Source organism: Geotrypetes seraphini, chromosome 6, assembly GCF_902459505.1.
Source record: "Geotrypetes seraphini chromosome 6, aGeoSer1.1, whole genome shotgun sequence".
NCBI lineage: Eukaryota > Metazoa > Chordata > Amphibia > Gymnophiona > Dermophiidae > Geotrypetes > Geotrypetes seraphini.
In genome coordinates this window covers 54,338,233-54,357,960 of record NC_047089.1, presented here as the reverse complement: position 1 = coordinate 54,357,960, position 19,728 = coordinate 54,338,233, and the positions used below count along the sequence as shown (strand labels likewise).

The following is a 19,728-nucleotide window of genomic DNA, read 5'->3' as shown; positions in this document are numbered from 1 at the left end:
TCAGAACATAAGAATTTCCACTGCTGGGTCAGACCAGTGGTCCATCATGTTCAGCAGGCTGCTCATGCGGCCGCCCTTAGGTCAAAGACCAGTGCCCTAACTGAGATTAGCCTTACATTCTGGTTCAGCAGGAACTTGTCTAACTTTGTCTTGAATCCCTGGAGGGTGTTTTCCCCTATAACAGCTTCCAGAAAAGTGTTCCAGATAAGAACTCCCTTATGTTTGTGCGGAATCTATCACATTTAACTTTAGAGAGTGCCTTCTCATTCTCTCTACCTTGAAGAGGATAAACAACCTGTCTTTATCTACTAAGTCTATTTCCTTCATTATCTTGAATGTTTCGATCATGTCCCCTCTCATTCTCCTCTTTTCAAGGGAGAAGAGGCCCAGTTTCTCTAATCTCTCACTGTATGGCAACTCCTCCAGCCCCTTAACCATTTTAGTCACTCTTCTCTGGACCCTTTCGAGTAGTATTTCTTCATGTGTCCTTCATGTGTCCTTCTTCATATGTTGCGTCCAGTGCTGGATGCAGTATTCCAGATGAGGGCGTAACATGGCCTGGTACAGCGGCATGATAACCTTCTCCGATCTGTTCGTGATCCCCTTCTTAATCATTCCTAGCATTTTGTTTGCCTTTTTCGCCACCGTCACGCATTGCACGGATGGCTTCATTGACTTGTCGACCAGTACTCCCAAGTCTCTTTCCTGGGGGGTCTCTCCAAGTACTGCACCAGACATCCTGTATTCATGTATAAGATTTTTGTTACCGATATGCATCACCTTACACTTATCCACTTAAACCTCATTTGATATGTTGCGGCCCATTTCTCGAGCGTGTTTATGTCATATTGCAAGTCTTTACAATCCTCCTGTGTCTTCAGTACTCTGAATAACTTCATATCGTTTGTAAATTTAATCACTTTACTCGTCGTACCAATTTCCAGGTCATTTATAATATGTTGGTGAGCACAGGTCCAAGCACCGAACCCTGCGGTACTCCACTCGTGACGCTTTTCCAGTCCGAGTATTTTCCATTTACCCCCACTCTCTTGTTTCCTATCTACCAGCCAGTTTTTAATCCATGTGAGTATTTCACCCTCGATTCCATGGCTCACAATTTTTCAAAGTAGTCGTTCACGCAGGACCTTGTCGTATGCCTTCTGAAAATCCATATATACAATGTCGACCGGGTCGCCCTTGTCTATCTGCCTGTTTACTCCCTCGAAGAAGTGCAGCAAGTTCGTCAAGCAAGATCTTCCCTTGCTGAAGCTGTGCTGCTGGTCATCATCAGATTGTGTCCATCAAGGTGATCAATGATGTGGTCCTTTATCAGCACCTCTACCATCTTTCCCGATACCGAGGTCAGGAAAGATCAGGATAGTTTCCCAGGATAGTTTCCCGGATCTCCCCTCGAACCTTTCTTGAAGATCGGCGTAACATTCGCCACTTTCCAGTCTTCCAGAATCTTTCCTGATTTGATCAACAGATTGGCTATTGGTTAATGCAGTTCAGCTATAGCCCCTTTCAGTTCCTTGATGACCCTCGGATGGATGCCGCAGTAGTATGCCCCATGCAGCAAATGTGACACAACCCATTCAGTTCTTAGGGGCTGCGTTGCATTTACCACGCCAGGACTGACTATCGCGTCTTTGCAAAAGGGCGGTCCTAAGGGAGAAATTCTGTAAGAGGTGCCTTAAGATAGACGCCTAACTTAATAGTAAATTGGCTTCAGTTATGAGCTTTAACAAGTTGATGCTTGAGAAAAATAAAAATTAATTGGGTGATAGGTGCCTAACTCCAAAGTAGGTGTGTTCAGGGGCAGAGAAGGACTTAGGTGCCACTAAGTGCGATTCTCTAAAGAACTTAAGATGCCTATAATGTAGGTCTTTAAAACCCTGGCCTACATTACATGCACCTAAGTTTAACCCCCTCCTTTACAAAGCTGTGCTAGTGTTTTTAGCGCCGGCCACGGCAGTGACAGCTTGGACGCTCATCGGAATTCTATGAGCATCAGAGCTGTTACCGCGGCAGCCGGTGCTAAAAATGCTATCATGGCTTTGCAAAGGAAGGGGTAAGTTAGGCATGATTCTTTAATAGGCGCCTAAATGTTAATGACAAGAGATAGACGCTTATATTATAGGTTCCTGTCTTTTCCGACGCCATTTATGGAATTTTCCCATTAGTATCTTCTCTGCCCCATCTTTACTTTTCTTATTTATGTGATTTTATTTATTCCACTTAGATGTTTTGTATTGCTTTCTGTTTTTCAAATGGAAAGGAAAGAGTTTAGCTTTTCCATACAGATCTGGTGAAAATTCTTACAATTTGTACATAGTTCTGTTTCTAAGGAAGAAATACTGTAACCAGTGTGGTGAACAGTTAACGCAGTGGTAATAATCGCCATTCTGCATCTTACATTGATAAAAACTAATGTGTCATGGGAGAAAGGCACCTAGGTTTTGTTTCTGCTCCTTTTTAATTAATCTTAATTTTTTTTTGCTATATTAACAATGGGAAAGGATATGGTTAAATACTAGTAAATGGGTAAATGCCAGCTAAACCCACATTCTTGTAAAATTTAATAGTCAGTAGATTGTCAGTCATCATTTTTACTAGTTACTGTCATTTCAGTTTTCAGATGAGTCATATAGTATTTTGTTCCCTCCCCCATCTAAGCCCCAGGCACCTCATTATGAATCATAGCATAGCATATGAAATTTCTTAGGCTTTGGAGGCTTTATGAGCTCTGAGTTGGCTGTGGTGGTTCCTCAGCTCTCTGAAGCAGTGGCATATTGTTTAATTGACACCTTTGATATAGCCCTAAGACAGCACCTGCACCTCCCACCGCTGCTCAGAAGACGTCAAGCTTACGCAGAAAAGGCACTTGCTTATGGATCCTGCATCTCATTCAGCTCACTCTGTGAGCAGCTTCAGCTGTTCTTAACTAACCCTACTGCTGTGCTTCTTTTTCTCATTTCTGCTACAGTTTGGCTTAGTATAGGGAAATAATTATTTTCTTCTTAACTCTATCTGGTTAATTACAAAAGACTGCTCCCATGTTAGAACTCATAGAAGGTAAGTTAAATATACCGTTGATCTTCTGGTGTGTTATGTTCATGTATGAATCAGGTGGACACATTGAGCAATCTCTGAGCTAACGCTATCAAGCATGCATTGTGACTGAGAATATGTGTGAAATTTCAGCTATCCCTATTTGCTGTGTATGTACTGGGATCCCAAGCATGTATTTCTTATGTAGACAGGTGCTTATTGCAGAATTTGATGGCCATAATAATTTGGGGGGAAAAAAATAAAGACTTAAATTTGCCATAACCAATCTGGTATAAAGAAAAAGCACTGTAGTTTTCAATTCTGGTTTTCTGCTTGTAATGTAGTTTGGCAGTGAATACTTAGCTATTCTAATAGGCTCTTTTGCACGCCTGTTCAATTAAAATTCCCTGACTTTTGAAGAAGACAAAATATTCTGGGTTGGTTGCATTTTTTTTTTTTATATTGGTACTGATGTTATAATATAGAGAAGATTTGGATTAAAGTGCATTTTTATTAGAGGAAAGCAGCTTTTAACATAAAAAAATAAATTGTTAGCTAGTACCATGTATATTTGATGTCTTGAGGACTAGTGTGTTATTTATAAGAAATCTGGTACACTGAGAGCTGATAGGTAGGATAAAATAGAGAGATCACAATTAAGGGCTCCTTTTACAAATGTGCGCTAGTGTTTTTAGCTCAAGCACACAATTAGCGCACGCTATAGCCGAAAAACTACCGCCTGCTTAAAATGAGGCGATAGCGGTTAGTGCGTGTGGCATTTTGGCACGCGCTAAAACCACTAGCGCACCTTTGTAAAAGGAACCCTAATTTAGCCAAACAGGTGATTATCAATAACATTTTTTTAAAGATGTTAATTATAGGAAATGTTAAAGAATAGCTAATAAGGATGCCAATTTCATCTATGCCCCTTTTCAACTTGTATATGTTCCCTTTCTACTGAAAAACATGGGTATTAGAAAAATATGACATATAACTTGAATATACTGGAAGCAAAAATTCCGATCCATTCCTACATTCAAGTCCATGTAAATGTAAAGTTTTTTTTTATGTTGTGAAACTTCTACATTTAAATCGATTGGCAACAAAAAGTTCCTGTGTGAGTTCAAAAAACGCATGAATGGAAATTGGCAGGGATGCATGTGCTCTCTCTATACATTTTTCAGACACATGTGCACTCCCTTTCTGACACCAAGCACCACATATACACATCCTCTAGTTCAGGGGTCTCAAAGTCCCTCCTTGAGGGCTGGAATCCAGTCGGGTTTTCAGGATTTCCCCAATGAATATGCATGAGATCTATGTGCATGCACTGCTTTCAATGCATATTCATCGGGGAAATCCTGAAAACTCGACTGGATTGCGGCCCTCAAGGAGGGACTTTGAGATCCCTGCTCTAGTTCATACACATAAACACACTTGCACAACAGCTCCTGTCACCAATAAAAACATTCACACTTAACTTCAAGTTATGTATCAAGTACAAGGGGGCCGCTGAATAGTTCTCAGCCCAACCAACAAAGTTCGGGTAGTCTCCATCAAGGGCTATACACTTAGGGCTCCTTTTATAAAGCATTTTTTACGCACGCACCGGATTAGCGCGCACTATAGCACGCACTACCCGAAAAACTACTGCCTGCTCAAGAGGAGGTGGTAGCGTCTAGCGTGTGCAACATTTTAGCGCGTGCTATTCCGCGCGTTAATGCCCAAACGCACCTTTGTCAAAGGAGCCCTTAGTCCTGCAATTTTCTACTTTTTTTGTTCCATATTTTTCCGACGGAACAAAAAAAGTGGAAAATCACTGAAATAAGTGTTCAGCCGTCGATGGAGACTGCCCCTGTTTTGTTGGCTGGGCTGAGAACTTTTCAGTGATCCCTCATACACACATTCCCATTGAGAGATGTGCACAAAAAAACTTCTCTCTCACATACAAGCACATGTTCACTTTGACAATTTTATTTATTTACCACTTAGAGCCTAAGGCCTCCTTTTACTAAGGTGCGCTAGCGTTTTTGCCGAGCCATGCTATATGCCAAGAACTAATGCCAGCTCAATGTTAGCATCTAGCGCGCGGGGCAATGCAGCGCACGCTAAGCGCACACTAAAACCCGCTAGCGCAGCTTAATAAAAGGAGCCCTAAATGGTTTACATTCAGGTTCTCAAGCATTTTTCCTCATCTATCCCGGTGGGCTCACACTCTATCTAATGTATCTGGGGTAATGGGGGATTGAGTGACTTGCCTAGGGTCATAAGGAGCAGTGTGGAATTAAAACCCACAGTCTCAGGGCGAAAGGTGAATCTATAAGGCATGCCTAATGTAAGACACCAATTTGTACACCACGTGTTCAGAATAACCTGCTCTTATATACATGATTGATGCCATAAATTGGCAGTTATGCACACAAGTGCTAGGTTCTCTTCTATAAATTTGGTGCAAGTTAGGTGTCGGGATGATCTGTGCTAAACTAGTATTCTAAGAGTATAAAGGGCGCTCTGCACAGAATAATAGCTTGGCACACATTTTGTACTTAACTTTGGGCGAAAACACTTATGCCTGGTATAAATGCTGGGACCCAGCTAATGACAGTTAGATGTTCAAGTTAGGTATTCTATAACATTGCACTTAAATTATGGGAATTAGAGAATGACACGGTGACAAAATTCATCACCGTCCCCGTCCCCGCGGATAACTGCGGGAAATAAACCCATGTCATTTTCTAGTGTCTATTTCATACTCTGTCCTTCTACACCAGAATTATTCAAAGCAAAGCTTGCGGGTCAGTGGTTGTTGCCATTCATACTCTGATTCTTATGGGAGCCAAGGATAATGAAGCCATTGTGACATCACTGATGTGATTGGCTCTTAGGCACTAGTGGAATGAGGCATTATGACATCACAATATCTGCTCTGGATACCAGAGACTGTCATTCTGTAGTGTCTATTTCAACTTCAATCCTTCTACACCAGCATTCTTCAAAGCAAAGCTTGAGGGTCAGTGGTTGTGGCCATTCATACTCTGATTCTTCCCTCTTTCCTTAAAGAATGACATGAAGATGGTTTCCCGCGGTTATCCGCGGGGACGGGAACGGTGATGAATTTTGTCACCGTGTCATTCTCTAATGGGAATGTCCCTAACCCACCCATGCCCCTCCCATCACCACACCTCCTTTGGAATTGCATGCTATGAAATTTAGATGTGCATGTTATAGAATAGGGCATAGAGAAGAACTGCGCATAACTTCTTTTTTTATTTTTTTAAATCTTTATTCAATTTTAAAACTCACAATAAGTGTAACATATAATACAGTCATTTTAAACTTTAACATCACTCTTAATATATCATCAAATTCTAACTCGCAACAAATATCCCCCCTCCCTTATACCCAACAATTATTCCTAAGCAAAAGAAATCATAAAATATTCCCACCCCACCCTGGACGTGTATGAGCAAAAGGGAAAAAATTAATAGTTATTCTATGCAGTAATTTCAATCTTTACAGTATCTTGTTAATGGCTTCCCAAATAATCTGAAATTTCTTAAAATTTCCCTGCTTCAAAGCAATTATCCTTTCCATTTTAAATAGTGACACAAAGAGTTCCACCAAAAACTATAATTTAGCCTATCCCAATTTTTCCATAGCTTCTAATTATTGCTAATTGCTTGTTATAAGTTATTGATTTTTAGCACCTAATTAGCTGATTAGTTTACATGCACATCTGCAATTCACGCCCAAACTTGTGCACCCAATTTTGGGAGACTTTTACTGAATTCCTCACTTACTCTCAAATTCTGTATATGGTGCCTAAGGTTGGGCGTGTCCATTGACGCATTTAGCTTATGAATGCAGAGAACCTAATTGATTATCTTAATTGGTACCAATAATTGCCAATTAACAGCTGTTAATTAGGAGTTATGCGCTTAGCTTGGTATGCGCATTACCTGGTGCTGTGCGTCATGTCCAGTGTGTGACTCTGAAAGGGGGTGTGGCTAAGGGTAGCTTGTGATCAGATTGTGAACATTATGAAAAGTTATGCACCGACCAACAGGTTGCCGCATATCAGGTGCAAACATTTAGGTCTGGTTTTAGCTGACTTAAATGGGTGCGCCTAACAGTTATGACACATACTAGTGCTAAGCGTGATTCTATATGGTGCGCACAACTTTTACAGAATTGCACTTAGCACCATACTAGTTGGTGCTGATTTTTTAGGCGCCATATATAGAATCAGATCTTTTGTGTGTAATCATTAGTGGCAAAAACAATTAAATTAGCACTGATAAAAATCAAGCTGTCATAAATATTCTTTTAAACACACCGGGGATCCTCAGAATACCACCCGATCAAGTAGATAAATAAGATCAATTAGATCAGTGTAGCAGCACTCCTCATAAGTTCACCTTTTCTTCGGTGTGAACTCATCAATTTCTGTAATGTTTATAAATTAATTTAGTGCTTTATATGAGAAAAAGTATTTAACTATATTTCATCTTTTCATCCTTTCAGGCACATAAATATTGTATCACTATATAACAAAGACTTAGTTTAGTCAAAGTCGTAGCTGCACCAGTCCCCCTCTGACGCGTTTCATGCTTCTTCAGGGTCGGGATTACTATAAGTGCAAAAGTCATAAGCAACTCACTTACCCCAACCCTGAAGAAGCATGAAACGCGTCAGAGAGGGACTGGTGCAGCAACGACTTTGACTTATCTAAGTCTTTGTTAGCAGGCTAAGAATGGAACAGAATACAGCAGTTCGCCTGATTTTTGGCCTTTAAAAAACATGATCGCGTAAGCCCTTATTATCTAAAGCTTCACTGGTTACCATTTGAGGCTAAAATTCTGTTCAAATTTGGTTGTATCTGTTTTAAAGTTTTATTTGAATTGTCTCCAACCTACCTCTCTACCCACTTTTGAATTCTATAATTTAAACAAGAATATACGATGATCCTGCTGGTTTTCGTTCCCTTAAGCAAAAGCATGCTGTAATAAAGAGATTTCTGTGGAAAACCTTGGCATTTTAGGCTGGTACAATGAATTCCTACTAACTCAATCTTAGTATTTATTTTGAAAACTTTTGAAAACTTACTAGTTTGAAAAGTTTTTGAATTAATTGTATTTTCTATCTTGTAAGAAATATTTGAGTATGATCCATATTTATTGTATCTTTAGTCTCTTTTTATGTCGAACCACCTTTGAGACAAATTAATTTTGATTCTGATTTTGAATTAATTGTAATTGTATTTTTCTGAGAAACCTTTTGACGATTATTGTAATTTGCTTTATGTCCAGCTTTTTCTTATTGTAAACCGCCTCGAACTGAAGGTTTGGCAATATATAAAAATAAAATTATTATTATTATTATAAAAACATGGCTTCCTTGCTGTGTGTGAAGCCAGAAAACAGGAAGAGAAGATGTGTGCTTCTTAAGGTGATGTGATGATGTCAGTGGTGGTGGGGGAGGTCACATACTCTGGATGGTAGGACTAGGGAAGGTTGGTTAATCTTAGGGTTACCTGATTTTCCCAAAGGAAAATCTTTACCCCCAGGCCACACCCCCAGGACCACCCAGTTCCACTACGTTCTGCTCTCCAGTCCCACCCCCAGATGGAATCCACGCATGCACGGCTGCGATGCAGTGATGTCACGCACACGTACGTGTATACACCCCTTCCCAACGCGATGTTGTCAGGAAGCTTTTCAAAACCCAGACAAAGTGCCAAGTTATGAAAAGCTGTTCGGACCCCCGGACATGTCCTCAAAAGGAAGACATGTCTGGGAAAATCCAGATATCTGGTAACCATAGATAATCTACACTGTACTGTATTTTGAAATTAAACCTGTTTGCAACTTTCAAAGACTAGAGCTTTGACGCTCATGACACATTGTGAAATGTATGAAAAATATTTCAGATCATAAGAGGAGTAGTCTAATGACAGAGCGCTTGTGTAAGAAGTCCTAAAAGGAGTCAGTATTAAAGGTAAAATAGGCACCTGTGTCCCTTTATAAAATAGGCTTCCAAAATCACCTTAGTACACAACCTGTTCCAAAGGTATAACTGTGTGCATCTATTCTATCTGAGTACTCACGTGTTTCTTAAAAGATGTAAGTATGTTGCAACTCTGCTTTCACTCTGCCCAAAGTAGACCTTTGGGAATAGCTGCTTGCAGATACTTGTAAAAGTGGGTGCACGCTTTCTGTACACCTGATTTCTACACATGTACCGTATATACTCGAATATAAACTGAGATTTTTAGACCCAAAAAATGGTCCAAAAATGAGGACTTGGTCTTTTCCCTCCACCACTGCAGCAACCCCTCTGAAGAGGCAGACTTTTGCTGCCATGATCAGTACATGCCCATACCCGCACCCCTACCGATACCCCCAGTGGAATGTCAGCTAGTGCTCCCTCCCTCCCAAACAAGAGTAATGCCTGCACCTCTGCCTGCGCCCCAACCCCCAACAGAACATCAGCTACTGCTCCTTCCCAAGTCCCACTCACACTCTCATCTGCACACTACCGAAACGTGTGAGACTGCCCACCACCTAGCAAGCGAGACTGGCATCCCCCCAGGCCTATCGCGATCTCCTGGCGGCACATTGGGATAGGAGCAATTCTCACTTGCTCTTGCCCATTCTTCCTCCAAAATAAAAAGGGCCAGCAGCACTTCCAGCAGCAGTCTTGCGAGGCTCCCAGCAGCTGGAAGTCCCGGTGGCAATGGTGTTTCGCTTGGGAGGGAGGAAGGGAGGTAATACTAGCTGACATTCTGGTGAGGTGTGGGCATGCCCTGGTCACAGCAGCAAAAGTCTGCCAGTTTGGGGAAGTTTGCAGCGGTAGAGGAGGAGTAAGACTACTAGGAGGGAAGGTGGTAGGGCATCACAAGGGAGGAACGGTAAAATATAAATAGTTTATATTGAGGCACCTCGGTTTATATTTGGATAGATTTATATTTGAATATATACAGTATGCAGCTACACCGTTTTATAAAAGCCATTTTCTTAAGGAAAAATCTATAAAATTACCTCAAGAAAGTGACAGGATATGAAAACACATCTGATAGATGTCTTCTTTATTCAAGTTATGATATCATGTATGGACATATGTATATTTTTCTTCTAGTTAATGGCACTGCTGGTAGTCAGCTTTCTACTCCTCGGTCTGGAAAGTCTCCAAGCCCATCTCCTACTAGCCCAGGAAGCCTGCGGAAACAGAGGGTAAGAAGTCTACTTTGTAGAATCAGTTGATCAATGTTCTTGTGAAATAACAACATTCTTCCTCTATAGCAGTGATCCCAATTATTTTCAGCAGTTAGTCATTTTGAAATCACAAGGTGAAGAAATAAACCATATTATGAGAGGGAATTATAATCACAAAAAGGGTGATAATAATAACACTGCCAGAGTGCTCTGTGCTGAAGGAAGGAAGTTGCTTCTCCCGTACCCCTCCTGATGAAGCCAACCGGTGAAACCTGGGTTGGGGGGTCTATGAACATGCATTTTGTGCAGTTGTGGTGATTAAGGATGTACTCGACCACAGTACCACCTTACTAAGATAAGTAGTTTTTGTTCCTAGTTCAGGAGCTGTGGATACAGTTAAGATCTAATGTTATATGTAATGGTGGGAGAGACTGTGAACAAGCAATGATGGTCTCTTTACACAGCTTCTCCGTGATATTTCACTGGGATATAGTTCTGGGTCTGATCGTTCACTATTAAGCATGTATTATACTGTGTGGTTATTTTATACATAAAGAGATTTACAGATTTGGCATGGGTGACTAATTAAAGAAGTAATAAACCAGTCATGAGCCAGCCCCCCAACCCAACTGTCTTCACACAGTATTCATGATGGTGTCTGTACGCTAGCAATCACTGGCATATGTACTGTGTGGATTGTACAGTTATGTTTCAATTTAAAAATGGCTTTTGACTGCTTTAGTAATGCCAGCTAAAAAAGTTGCTATCCAACGAAGTTGAAGGACTAGGTAAGATTTTGATAAATGTTGAAAATTTTGTGAGTAGCTGACATTCAACAGAAAATCATATGATGAAGGCAAAACATACAGGGGCCACTTTGCAAAGCTGCAGTAAGCGCTAATGCATGCTTACTGTAGCAAAAACTGGTTTACTGTGGGGTGCACTGAGGTGTCCTTTGGCAATCTGGAGATGTGTGCATGCTACCTAGATGCTACAATGCTAGCTGCGGAAACCCTGAGAGAACATGTAGCCCAGCTTCACAGGAAGAACATCTTTAAACTCACCAGAGACTTTTCTAGTCTATGGAAAAAGAGACCGACTGACTTTCCCACCAAAATTCAAATTTCTGACCAACTGATTTTCCCACCAAAATTCAAATTGGTGGATTGCCCTGTTCCCAATCAGGTCAGTGAACCTACTATTTACAAAGACAAACTGCAGACCTCACAGCATACTCTGTTGAAAGCCACAGCATGATGGCTGAAACGTCAATTTCTACCTGACAAGATGCAGTGAGACCCAGAAACCTGCAACAAGCGCTACGAAATACATTTCTTTTTTGGTGCAGGGGTGTGTTTGGGTGGGGGGGGGGGAGAGTGGGCATATTCTGTTCTAATCTGTTAGCACAGCTACATTGCTTTGTGTTAATTAATTAGCACATGGTTGCTGTGTGAGCCTTTACTGCCTACATAATGGGTAAAAATAGGGGCTCATGTGCTAATGGCTAAATTAGCGCATGACTAGGGTTATGAGGGGCACACAATAATTTATCTACTTCAGTAGGAAAGAAGAGTTTTCAAAAAAAGTTTGTTTTATTTTTCAACATAGTCCCCTAACAGCTCCTTATACTTCATCCACTTTTCCTGCAATTATTTTAACCCCTTTGAAAAGAACTTTCAAACCAGGACATCACAGCTTCTTTGACATCATCACTTGAAAACCGCTGTCCATAGGGAGATTTCTTCAAAACTCAGAACAGGAAATAATCTGAGGGAGCCAAGTAAGGACTGCAGGGTGGATGGTTCAGCTGTTGTGACATGTACTATCGTGAAGAAGCAGCACACCTGCTGTGAATTTTCCTCTTCTTTTCTCCTTGAATGACTTCTGCAAAGCAATCATTGTGTTGGCATAACTCTCACCAGTTATGGTTGTGGCATGAACTCCAGAAGCAAAAGTCCATCATCCCAAGGCTGTGATGCAGATTTTTCTGTCTTGAACTTTTTTGGGGTGGGGGATGACTTGTGCTTCAACAGCATTGACTCCATTTTGGACTCAGGTTCTCTGTGATAGACCCAAGTCTCATGTCCAATCATCAAACAAAAAAAAATCACTTGGTCTTCAAGGAACATCTCCAAGTTCTTCTAACAGCACTGGAGCCTCATGGCCTTCTAACATGATGTCAGCATTTTTGTAACCCATCTTGCACTAACCTTTGACATGCTTAACATATCATGAATTATTTTCCAAAATATTGGATTATCCCTGCAGGACGACTATGTCTAGCTTGGCCCCCATTTCACCCACATACTGCCTAACCACTCCTCCAGATATGCCCTTTTCAGCTCTGGGCGCACAGCGACATTCAGAGGCATAAAAAGTCCCGCGGCACATCCAGAAAGTTGATTTGATTATCAACACTTGGATGACCTGTCTTTTAGGTTGTCCAAGTGCCGACTTGGGGTTTTTAGACGTGTTTAAGTTTTGATTATGAGCCCCATACTGTACAATATAGCAAACATTAACAGGGACAACAAGTTGAATTAATCATGATTTGTTTTATGTTTGTTGCATGTTATTTTTTCCTTGTGTCTAAGAGTCTTGTTATATTCATTGAATCCTATGGAAAGTGTCAGTCAATGTGACAAAATCTGTGATGTCTTATATGAAGTGATGTGAAGAAAAAAGGGTGGACAGACATTTTTTGTTTGTTGTCCTTAGACTGTGGTGGCATTGTGGCCTAAATGGTTTCCCTGTCTTACGCATTAGGAATTAATGGTCCTGTAAGGGATAGTAAGGTTTTGTATAGGAAACTGAGGTGGCTAATGTATTCCATGGGACAGAGCAGGGTGGACACTGAATTCTTCATTATATGCCTATGTTCTGCCCCAATTTAGTCTCTTAAACAGCCTACTAGACCTTCAGAAAAGTCACCCAGAGACAAGCAACTGCTTGGGCAACCAACGCTCATTGTGAGGGATGAGATAGTAGCAGCCCACTCCATTGCTGTACCTATTGTGTAGCAATGTCGTCCAAAGGGAAAGCACCCTCTCGCCCCACTGCCCATAATTTGAGAGGTGAACTTTTTTCCCCTTCCCTTTATGGCATCAGTTAGGCTAGCCACAGGCTTGACAGCTTGTGCTACAGCTTTAAATAATAGATCATTTTATTCTCTGACCTGCCCAAATAGACATTTACCTCAGCCTCCTCTCCTGTGTCACAACGGGCAAATGAGCCACTTTGCTTTTAGCCAGTTTTTACTAATGTGAAATACAACAGGCAAAAAGATATGCAGCATCACTGATTAGCTGACACTAAAGCTTTTTGTTTATGGTATCAACCTTGCTTCCTAAAGCCTCTCCTTATAAATAGTCATTAAAATGTTCCTGGAGAAAGCAACAGTTTACTGCATATCATTACGCTGATGGAATAATCGCATCAGGGTAGATGGCATTAGTGGTACATCTGGAAACAGTCTCCATATGAAGTTCAAAGAAAAAGCAATTGCATGCAATTCCATTTTCCTAGAAAGCCTTTGCAATTTAGAGAGGCAACCATGATGTTTATAGAATCACATACTGCTTCTTTCCTTAAATATGACATACTAGGTCTTGTTTGTTATTTGGTATTAGTACCCCATTTTGTGTATTATTTTAATGTTCAACACTTCAAATTTTATGATTAGTGTTTAATCAAATTTTAATAAACTATGAAAGATTCAGAATTTATTAATGACACATGTAAAATATATATTCATCATACACTTTGTATGTTCCCTCCCATTGTCAAGACATTCTGTCTGGGCAATGTTAGTTGAAAAAAAAACAACCAAATTCCCTTGATCCTTTTTTCTAGCCCAAAAAGAATGTAATGCAAAGTAAAAATATATTTTAAAAAATCCTCTAAACAGTTTTAAAAAATCCTTATCAACCTGCAAATGGGTTGTGTCCTCCTATCAGCAGGTAGAGGTAAAGAAACGGAATTCTTTCCAGTAACATCGCTGTTATAAGGGCTAGTGTAGTCTGTTTCTGTACCTCTAGCAGACTACCTAGGTTGGGCTGGTGTAAATTTATTTATTTACCCCCCTCTTTTACAAAACCGCGACAGTAGTTTTTAGTGCAGGCCGGCATGCTCAATGCTCTGCGCTGCACCCAACACTCATAGAGTTCCTATGAGCATCGGGAGCAGCGCAGAGCATTCAGTGCGCCGGCCTGCGCTAAAAAACAGTTTTGTGAAAGGGAGGTTATTTATTTATTTAGGCTCCTTTTACTAAGGTGTGCTAGCATTTTTTGCGCCACCTAGCCAAAAAATTATCGCCTGATTAAAAGGAGGCGGTAGCGGCTAGCGTGTGTGGCATTTTATCGCGCACTAAAACCGCTAATACACCTTTGTAAAAGGAGCCCTTAGTTCTATAGCCTGTCCTCCCCAGAAGCCCAAAATGGGTTACAAGGATATGTACACAGTAGTTTTCAGGATCAATAACATGCAAGCCACAGGATCAATAATGAGCCACAGAAAAATGAAATGGCTTTCGATAACATACATGCTACGGCGAAACTGAGAACACACATGCTATAGTAAATCTACATGCTATAGGATTGATAACGAGTTACAGGAACAGTACACACGTGTTACATTAAATTGTGATGATTTTTTTTAAATATATGTTTTAAATATATGACGCACGTGCTGGGGGGGGGTGCGAACACCTATGCTTTAGTTAAACTAAGAGAATACAAACTATATAGAGTCTTGGAATGGTATCTGCATGGCTATAATAGATGAGAGCACAGTATTGGCTGACAGATTCAGGTGCCCTGAGTTACGGTGCACCAGTTCCCGGCCGGTTAAAGTTTGAGACCAGAAGCAAGTTAGTTTGTGAACAGTAGTGTCTTTACTGCCTTCTAGAATGGCGGTAGGTTGACAATTTCCCTGATAGCAGGAGGAAGTTGGTTCCATAGTTTAGGCATGCTGTATGAGTACGATTGCTTCCGGGCTGTTTCCAGATAGAGGTGGTTTGCTGCAGGGTTGGACAGCCTAAGTTCAAGTTGCGATCGGAAAGGCCACCGAGGGTGGTAGATTGGGAGCTTCCTTGCTACATAAAAGTTTTGGTTCCCAAGCCTGACTTCTTGAATGGCAGTCCAGCGCAGGACCGGCAAGATTGACTCATTTGAACTTCTGCAAGATCAGCATCGGAAGCGTGCGCTGGGCCGGAGAGATCTTGGGGAGCCTCCGACAGTGGCTTTCTCCCCTCTCTGCAGCTCTCCTTTACTTCCCAGCGCAGCGATTCACGAAGGCAGCCTCGGGGCTTTTGCTGAGTCGCGGCTGCCTCTGATGATGCAACTTCCTCTTTCCTCAGAGGCGGCGCGACACAACAAAGGACCCGAGGCTGCCTTCGTGAATCGCTGCGCTGGGAAGTAAGAAGAGCTGCTGGGAGGGGAGAAAACCACTATCAGTCTGGGAAGCTGCTGGGCAGGGGAAAAAAGGGACAGCTGCTACTGGAAAGGGAGAAGGAGAGATGCTTCTGGGAGGGGAGGAGGGAAAGGAATCTGGGAAGCTGCTGGGCCAGGAAAAAAAAGGGACAGCTGCTACTGGAGAGGGAGAAGGAGAAGGAGAGATGCATCTGGGAGGGGAGGAGGGAAAGGAATCTGGGAAGCTGCTGGGCCAGGAAAAAAAAGGACAGCTGCTACTGGAGAGGGAGAAGAAGGAGAGATGCTTCTGGGAGGGGAGGAGGGAAAGGAATCTGGGAAGCTGCTGGGCAAGGAAAAAAAGGGACAGCTGCTACTGGATAAGGAGAAGTAGGAGAGATGCTTCTGGGAGGGGAGGAGGGAAAGGAATCTGGGAAGCTGCTGGTCTAGGAAAAAAAGGGACAGCTGCTACTGGAGAGGGAGAAGGAGACGGAGAGATGCTTCTGGGAGGGGAGGAGGGAAAGGAATCTGGGAAGCTGCTGGGCTAGGAAAAAAAGGGACAGCTGCTACTGGAGAGGGAGACGGAGAGATGCTGCTGGGAGGGGAGGAAGGGAAGAGAGTTACTGCTGGACAGGAGGCTGGGAGAAAGAAAGAAAGGGGGCAGGCAGGGAAACAGAAGGAAAGAAGAGAAACAGAAAAAAAGAAAGAAAGGTCAGGGAGAGAGGAAGAAAAAGTTGGGGGAGGGAATGAGGTGTGGAGGAGAGAAAGCATACAGGCTGATAGAAGGGAAGAAAGATTGGATGCACAGTCAGAAGAAGAAAGTGCAACCAGAAATCACCAGACAAGGTAGGAAAAATGATTTTATTTTAAATTTAGCAAAGTGGAGGCAGTATTACCACAGTTTTCAAAGGAATTTGCCCAAATAACTTAATAGTTAACTGGGTAAATTCCCAGAGATGAAAACTTCCCTTCACTTACTATGCACAGTTCTGAATTTATATCTGCTGTCTATATTTTACAATATGGTCCCCTTTTACTAAACCGCAATAGTGGTTTTTAGCGCAGGGAGCCTATGAGCGTCAAGAGCAGTGCTGGGCATTCAGCGCAGCTCCCTGCGCTAAAAACTGCTATTGTGGTTTAATAAAAAGGATGGAGGGTATATTTGTCTATTTTTGTATGCTATAAAAACCAAATACAGAGAGAGACTGAGAGCTGTTGACGAAGAGCTACGTGTGTGTCTTTCTTCCATTCCAGCCAGAATATCAGCTTTGTGTTCAGCCAAACAGGCCCAGGTTTCGCACTGAATAAAGTATTTTATAATTTTTATAATTTTTATTTCATAATAAAGTAATTATAAAATACTTTCTTTGTGTTTATTTGATTCCTATTCAAGAGAATTACTTTATATATAGTCAATATAGGCAGAGAGTTAAATTTTTTAACATTTTCTAATGGTGGATTGCCTCGTGATTTTTTTCATGAAACAAGTGTGCCTTTGCCCAAAAAAGGTTGAAAAACACTGGTCTAGAAATTGAAAGCATCAAACGTATTGTCTTCTGGACTGTTTTTAATTTACAGTTTACACATATGGATGTAACAGACATAACTACATTTGTTGTAAAACATTTATTAAGATATCATTTCATCCCTACAATTTCTGTGTTCTTAAAAATATTATTTAACGTTATTTAATTTAGCGTGTAGGCCTAAAATTCCTTTGAATACCTCGTCCTCATGTATCAGCAACTTTGACAACATATTTATTTGGCTCATAACTTGCTGGCGCCCGATATTTTTAGCTCACAGTGAAAAAAGTTTGCTCACAACACCCGCCCGCTTAGAGGGAACACTGGCGCCACTCCTTACCCTTGTCAAAACTGTAGACATTGTCCTTCCAGAGCCTAATCATTTAGCTAACACTGCTAAAAAGTCATTTTTTCTTAGCCTCTCCAAAGATTGGTCTATACTTGTGGATTGTGCCAATCTACCTGCAAGTGGAGATAGAGAGTAAATTAGAACTTTGCCATATAAGACATTAGTGCACTAGTTTCCATTCGGTATCTCTGTATCTCCAGCAGTTGGTAGAAATTCACTATGTAGCTCTGTCTTAGGATCCTGTAGCGGGCTCCTGTTTCCTTTCTGAGGTTTCATTTGATCTTCTGGGGAACAGGTTTGATATATTGGCCTTTTGGATATAAATCTGGTGGTTCCAAGTCCCTCCCCTTCCCCCATTACCTCTTCCCTTTCCTATGGTGGGCTTATGGCCATTTCTTGTGGCTTCAGTTGAATTTCTGGGGCACAGGCTTTCTCTCTTAGCCTTTTGGATGTAATTCTAATGGTGCCAGGTTCCTACCCCCCTTCCCATCACCTCTTCCTTCAGCAGTTTTTCCTGCCTCTTAAAAAAAAAATCTGAGCCTGCAGTTTCTTTTTTGAGAGACTGATTTTGGGCAATATTCTCTGCCATGGAACTTTACTTCAGTGCTTTGTGCTAGATAATGACATAGGGACAAATTTTTCCCCGTCTCTGTGGGAGCACATTTTCCCGTCCCATCCCCACAAATTCTTTTCCTGTCCCTGCCCCACTTATGCAAGCTCCATCCCCATCTTTACAAGCCTCAAACACTTTAAAATCATAAGTGTTTGAGGCTTGTGCGGTTAAGGCAGATCTTACAGGAATGGGACAGGGACAGTGACAAAACTTGTGGTTAGGGGATTGGAAAATTGAGTTTCTGTGGGAATGGGGAAAAATTTGTCCCTGTGTCATTCCCTAGTCTACTTTGTGCCTGGGAACCAGAGATCACCTTTCTTCACTTTGGTGAGTTATTCAGATTTTACTTATGACAGTTCCTTTTGTGGGAGTTAGTGAACAGCATCAGGGCAGTGTGCCATGGTGTGTTAAGTCATTTGAAAATGCACATTTAGTGTTCCTATATTCTTATCCATTTTTCTTTTAGAGGACTCAAGTCCCCTCAATTTAGACAGATGGTAGTTACTTTATAAAAAAATCCTGAAAGTTTCCCTCACTTACTTTGGGAAAAAAAAAATTTTGCTACCAGAAATATTGACAACACAATATTCCTTTTTTCATCACCTTTAAAAGGAGTTTGGTATAGAGTCTAGCTTAGTGCTGTTGGCTCCAAGTTTCTGTGAGAAGTTTTATGCACTACTCATCTTGAGTTTTTCTGAGGCTATTTGCACTACTGCCATGTCTCTCCTGGTCTCCCTGATAACCATGAAAGAACGGGGACCTCAGAGTTGCCATGATTTCTTGGTATTTTCTGCAGGTGCGTTGTTACAGTGCTTTGAGAGGCAGACTAGCTCCTTCCGGAAGGTGGCTGACTTCCAACCTGAAGGTAACAGATTCAAGGCAGCTGTGGAATTTGGCTCTATATCAAATAGGGCTTTTTTTTTTTTTTTAACTCTCCCATGTTGACAAGCAGTTCATTGCATGGTTGGAATAGCTAGCATAGTGCTACAATGCTAAAGGCTGGATGTGTTGGCTGTCTACAGCAGCTCTGCTCAATAGTATTGCATACTGACACCAGTTGAAGCTAATGTGTATCAGCTTCAGCCACCACTGACTCTAAGCTGTCCCACCAGCTGTATACTGTAATGTCTCTAAGCACTTCTGTTACACCTTTTAATTGTACTGGTCTGCTAGCAATATTATTTTATTACTTATGTACCACTTATATCCTAAGTGGTTTACATTAAGGTACTTTATCGTATTTCCCTATCTGTCCTTATCTGTCCCGGTGTATCTGGGCAATGAGGGGATTAAGTGACTTGCCCAGGGTCACAAGGAGCAGCAAGGGATTTGAACCCATAGAACTGCTTCAGGCAGTGATGGTGCAGAATGGAATAAACCAGCTATATTTTGCTTCACCATTTAGCTCTGGCTCTCAGCCATACCAGCAAACTCTAGTGAACATGCCACACTGGACAGTTCTTAACAGTCTCGGCTCTAGGCATTGGACAACTGATGTGGATTCTAAGCCACTGGAGGGTCAACATGCTGAGGGTCTGGATGCTCTCCATAATAGTGAAACAATAAAAGA

The 19,728-nt window shown here is 41.5% G+C and overlaps 1 protein-coding gene across 2 annotated transcripts in view; it reads left to right on the top strand.

Annotated features, from left to right (window-relative positions):
• The window catches only part of DCLK1 (doublecortin like kinase 1), a 533,653-nt gene that overhangs the window by 286,787 nt on the left and 227,138 nt on the right, over window positions 1–19,728 (top strand). For both annotated transcript variants that reach the window (XM_033950508.1, XM_033950509.1), the window contains exon 6: window positions 10,189–10,283. In XM_033950508.1, the coding sequence (XP_033806399.1) occupies window positions 10,189–10,283 (95 nt within the window). The remainder of the gene's footprint in view (window positions 1–10,188; window positions 10,284–19,728) is intronic.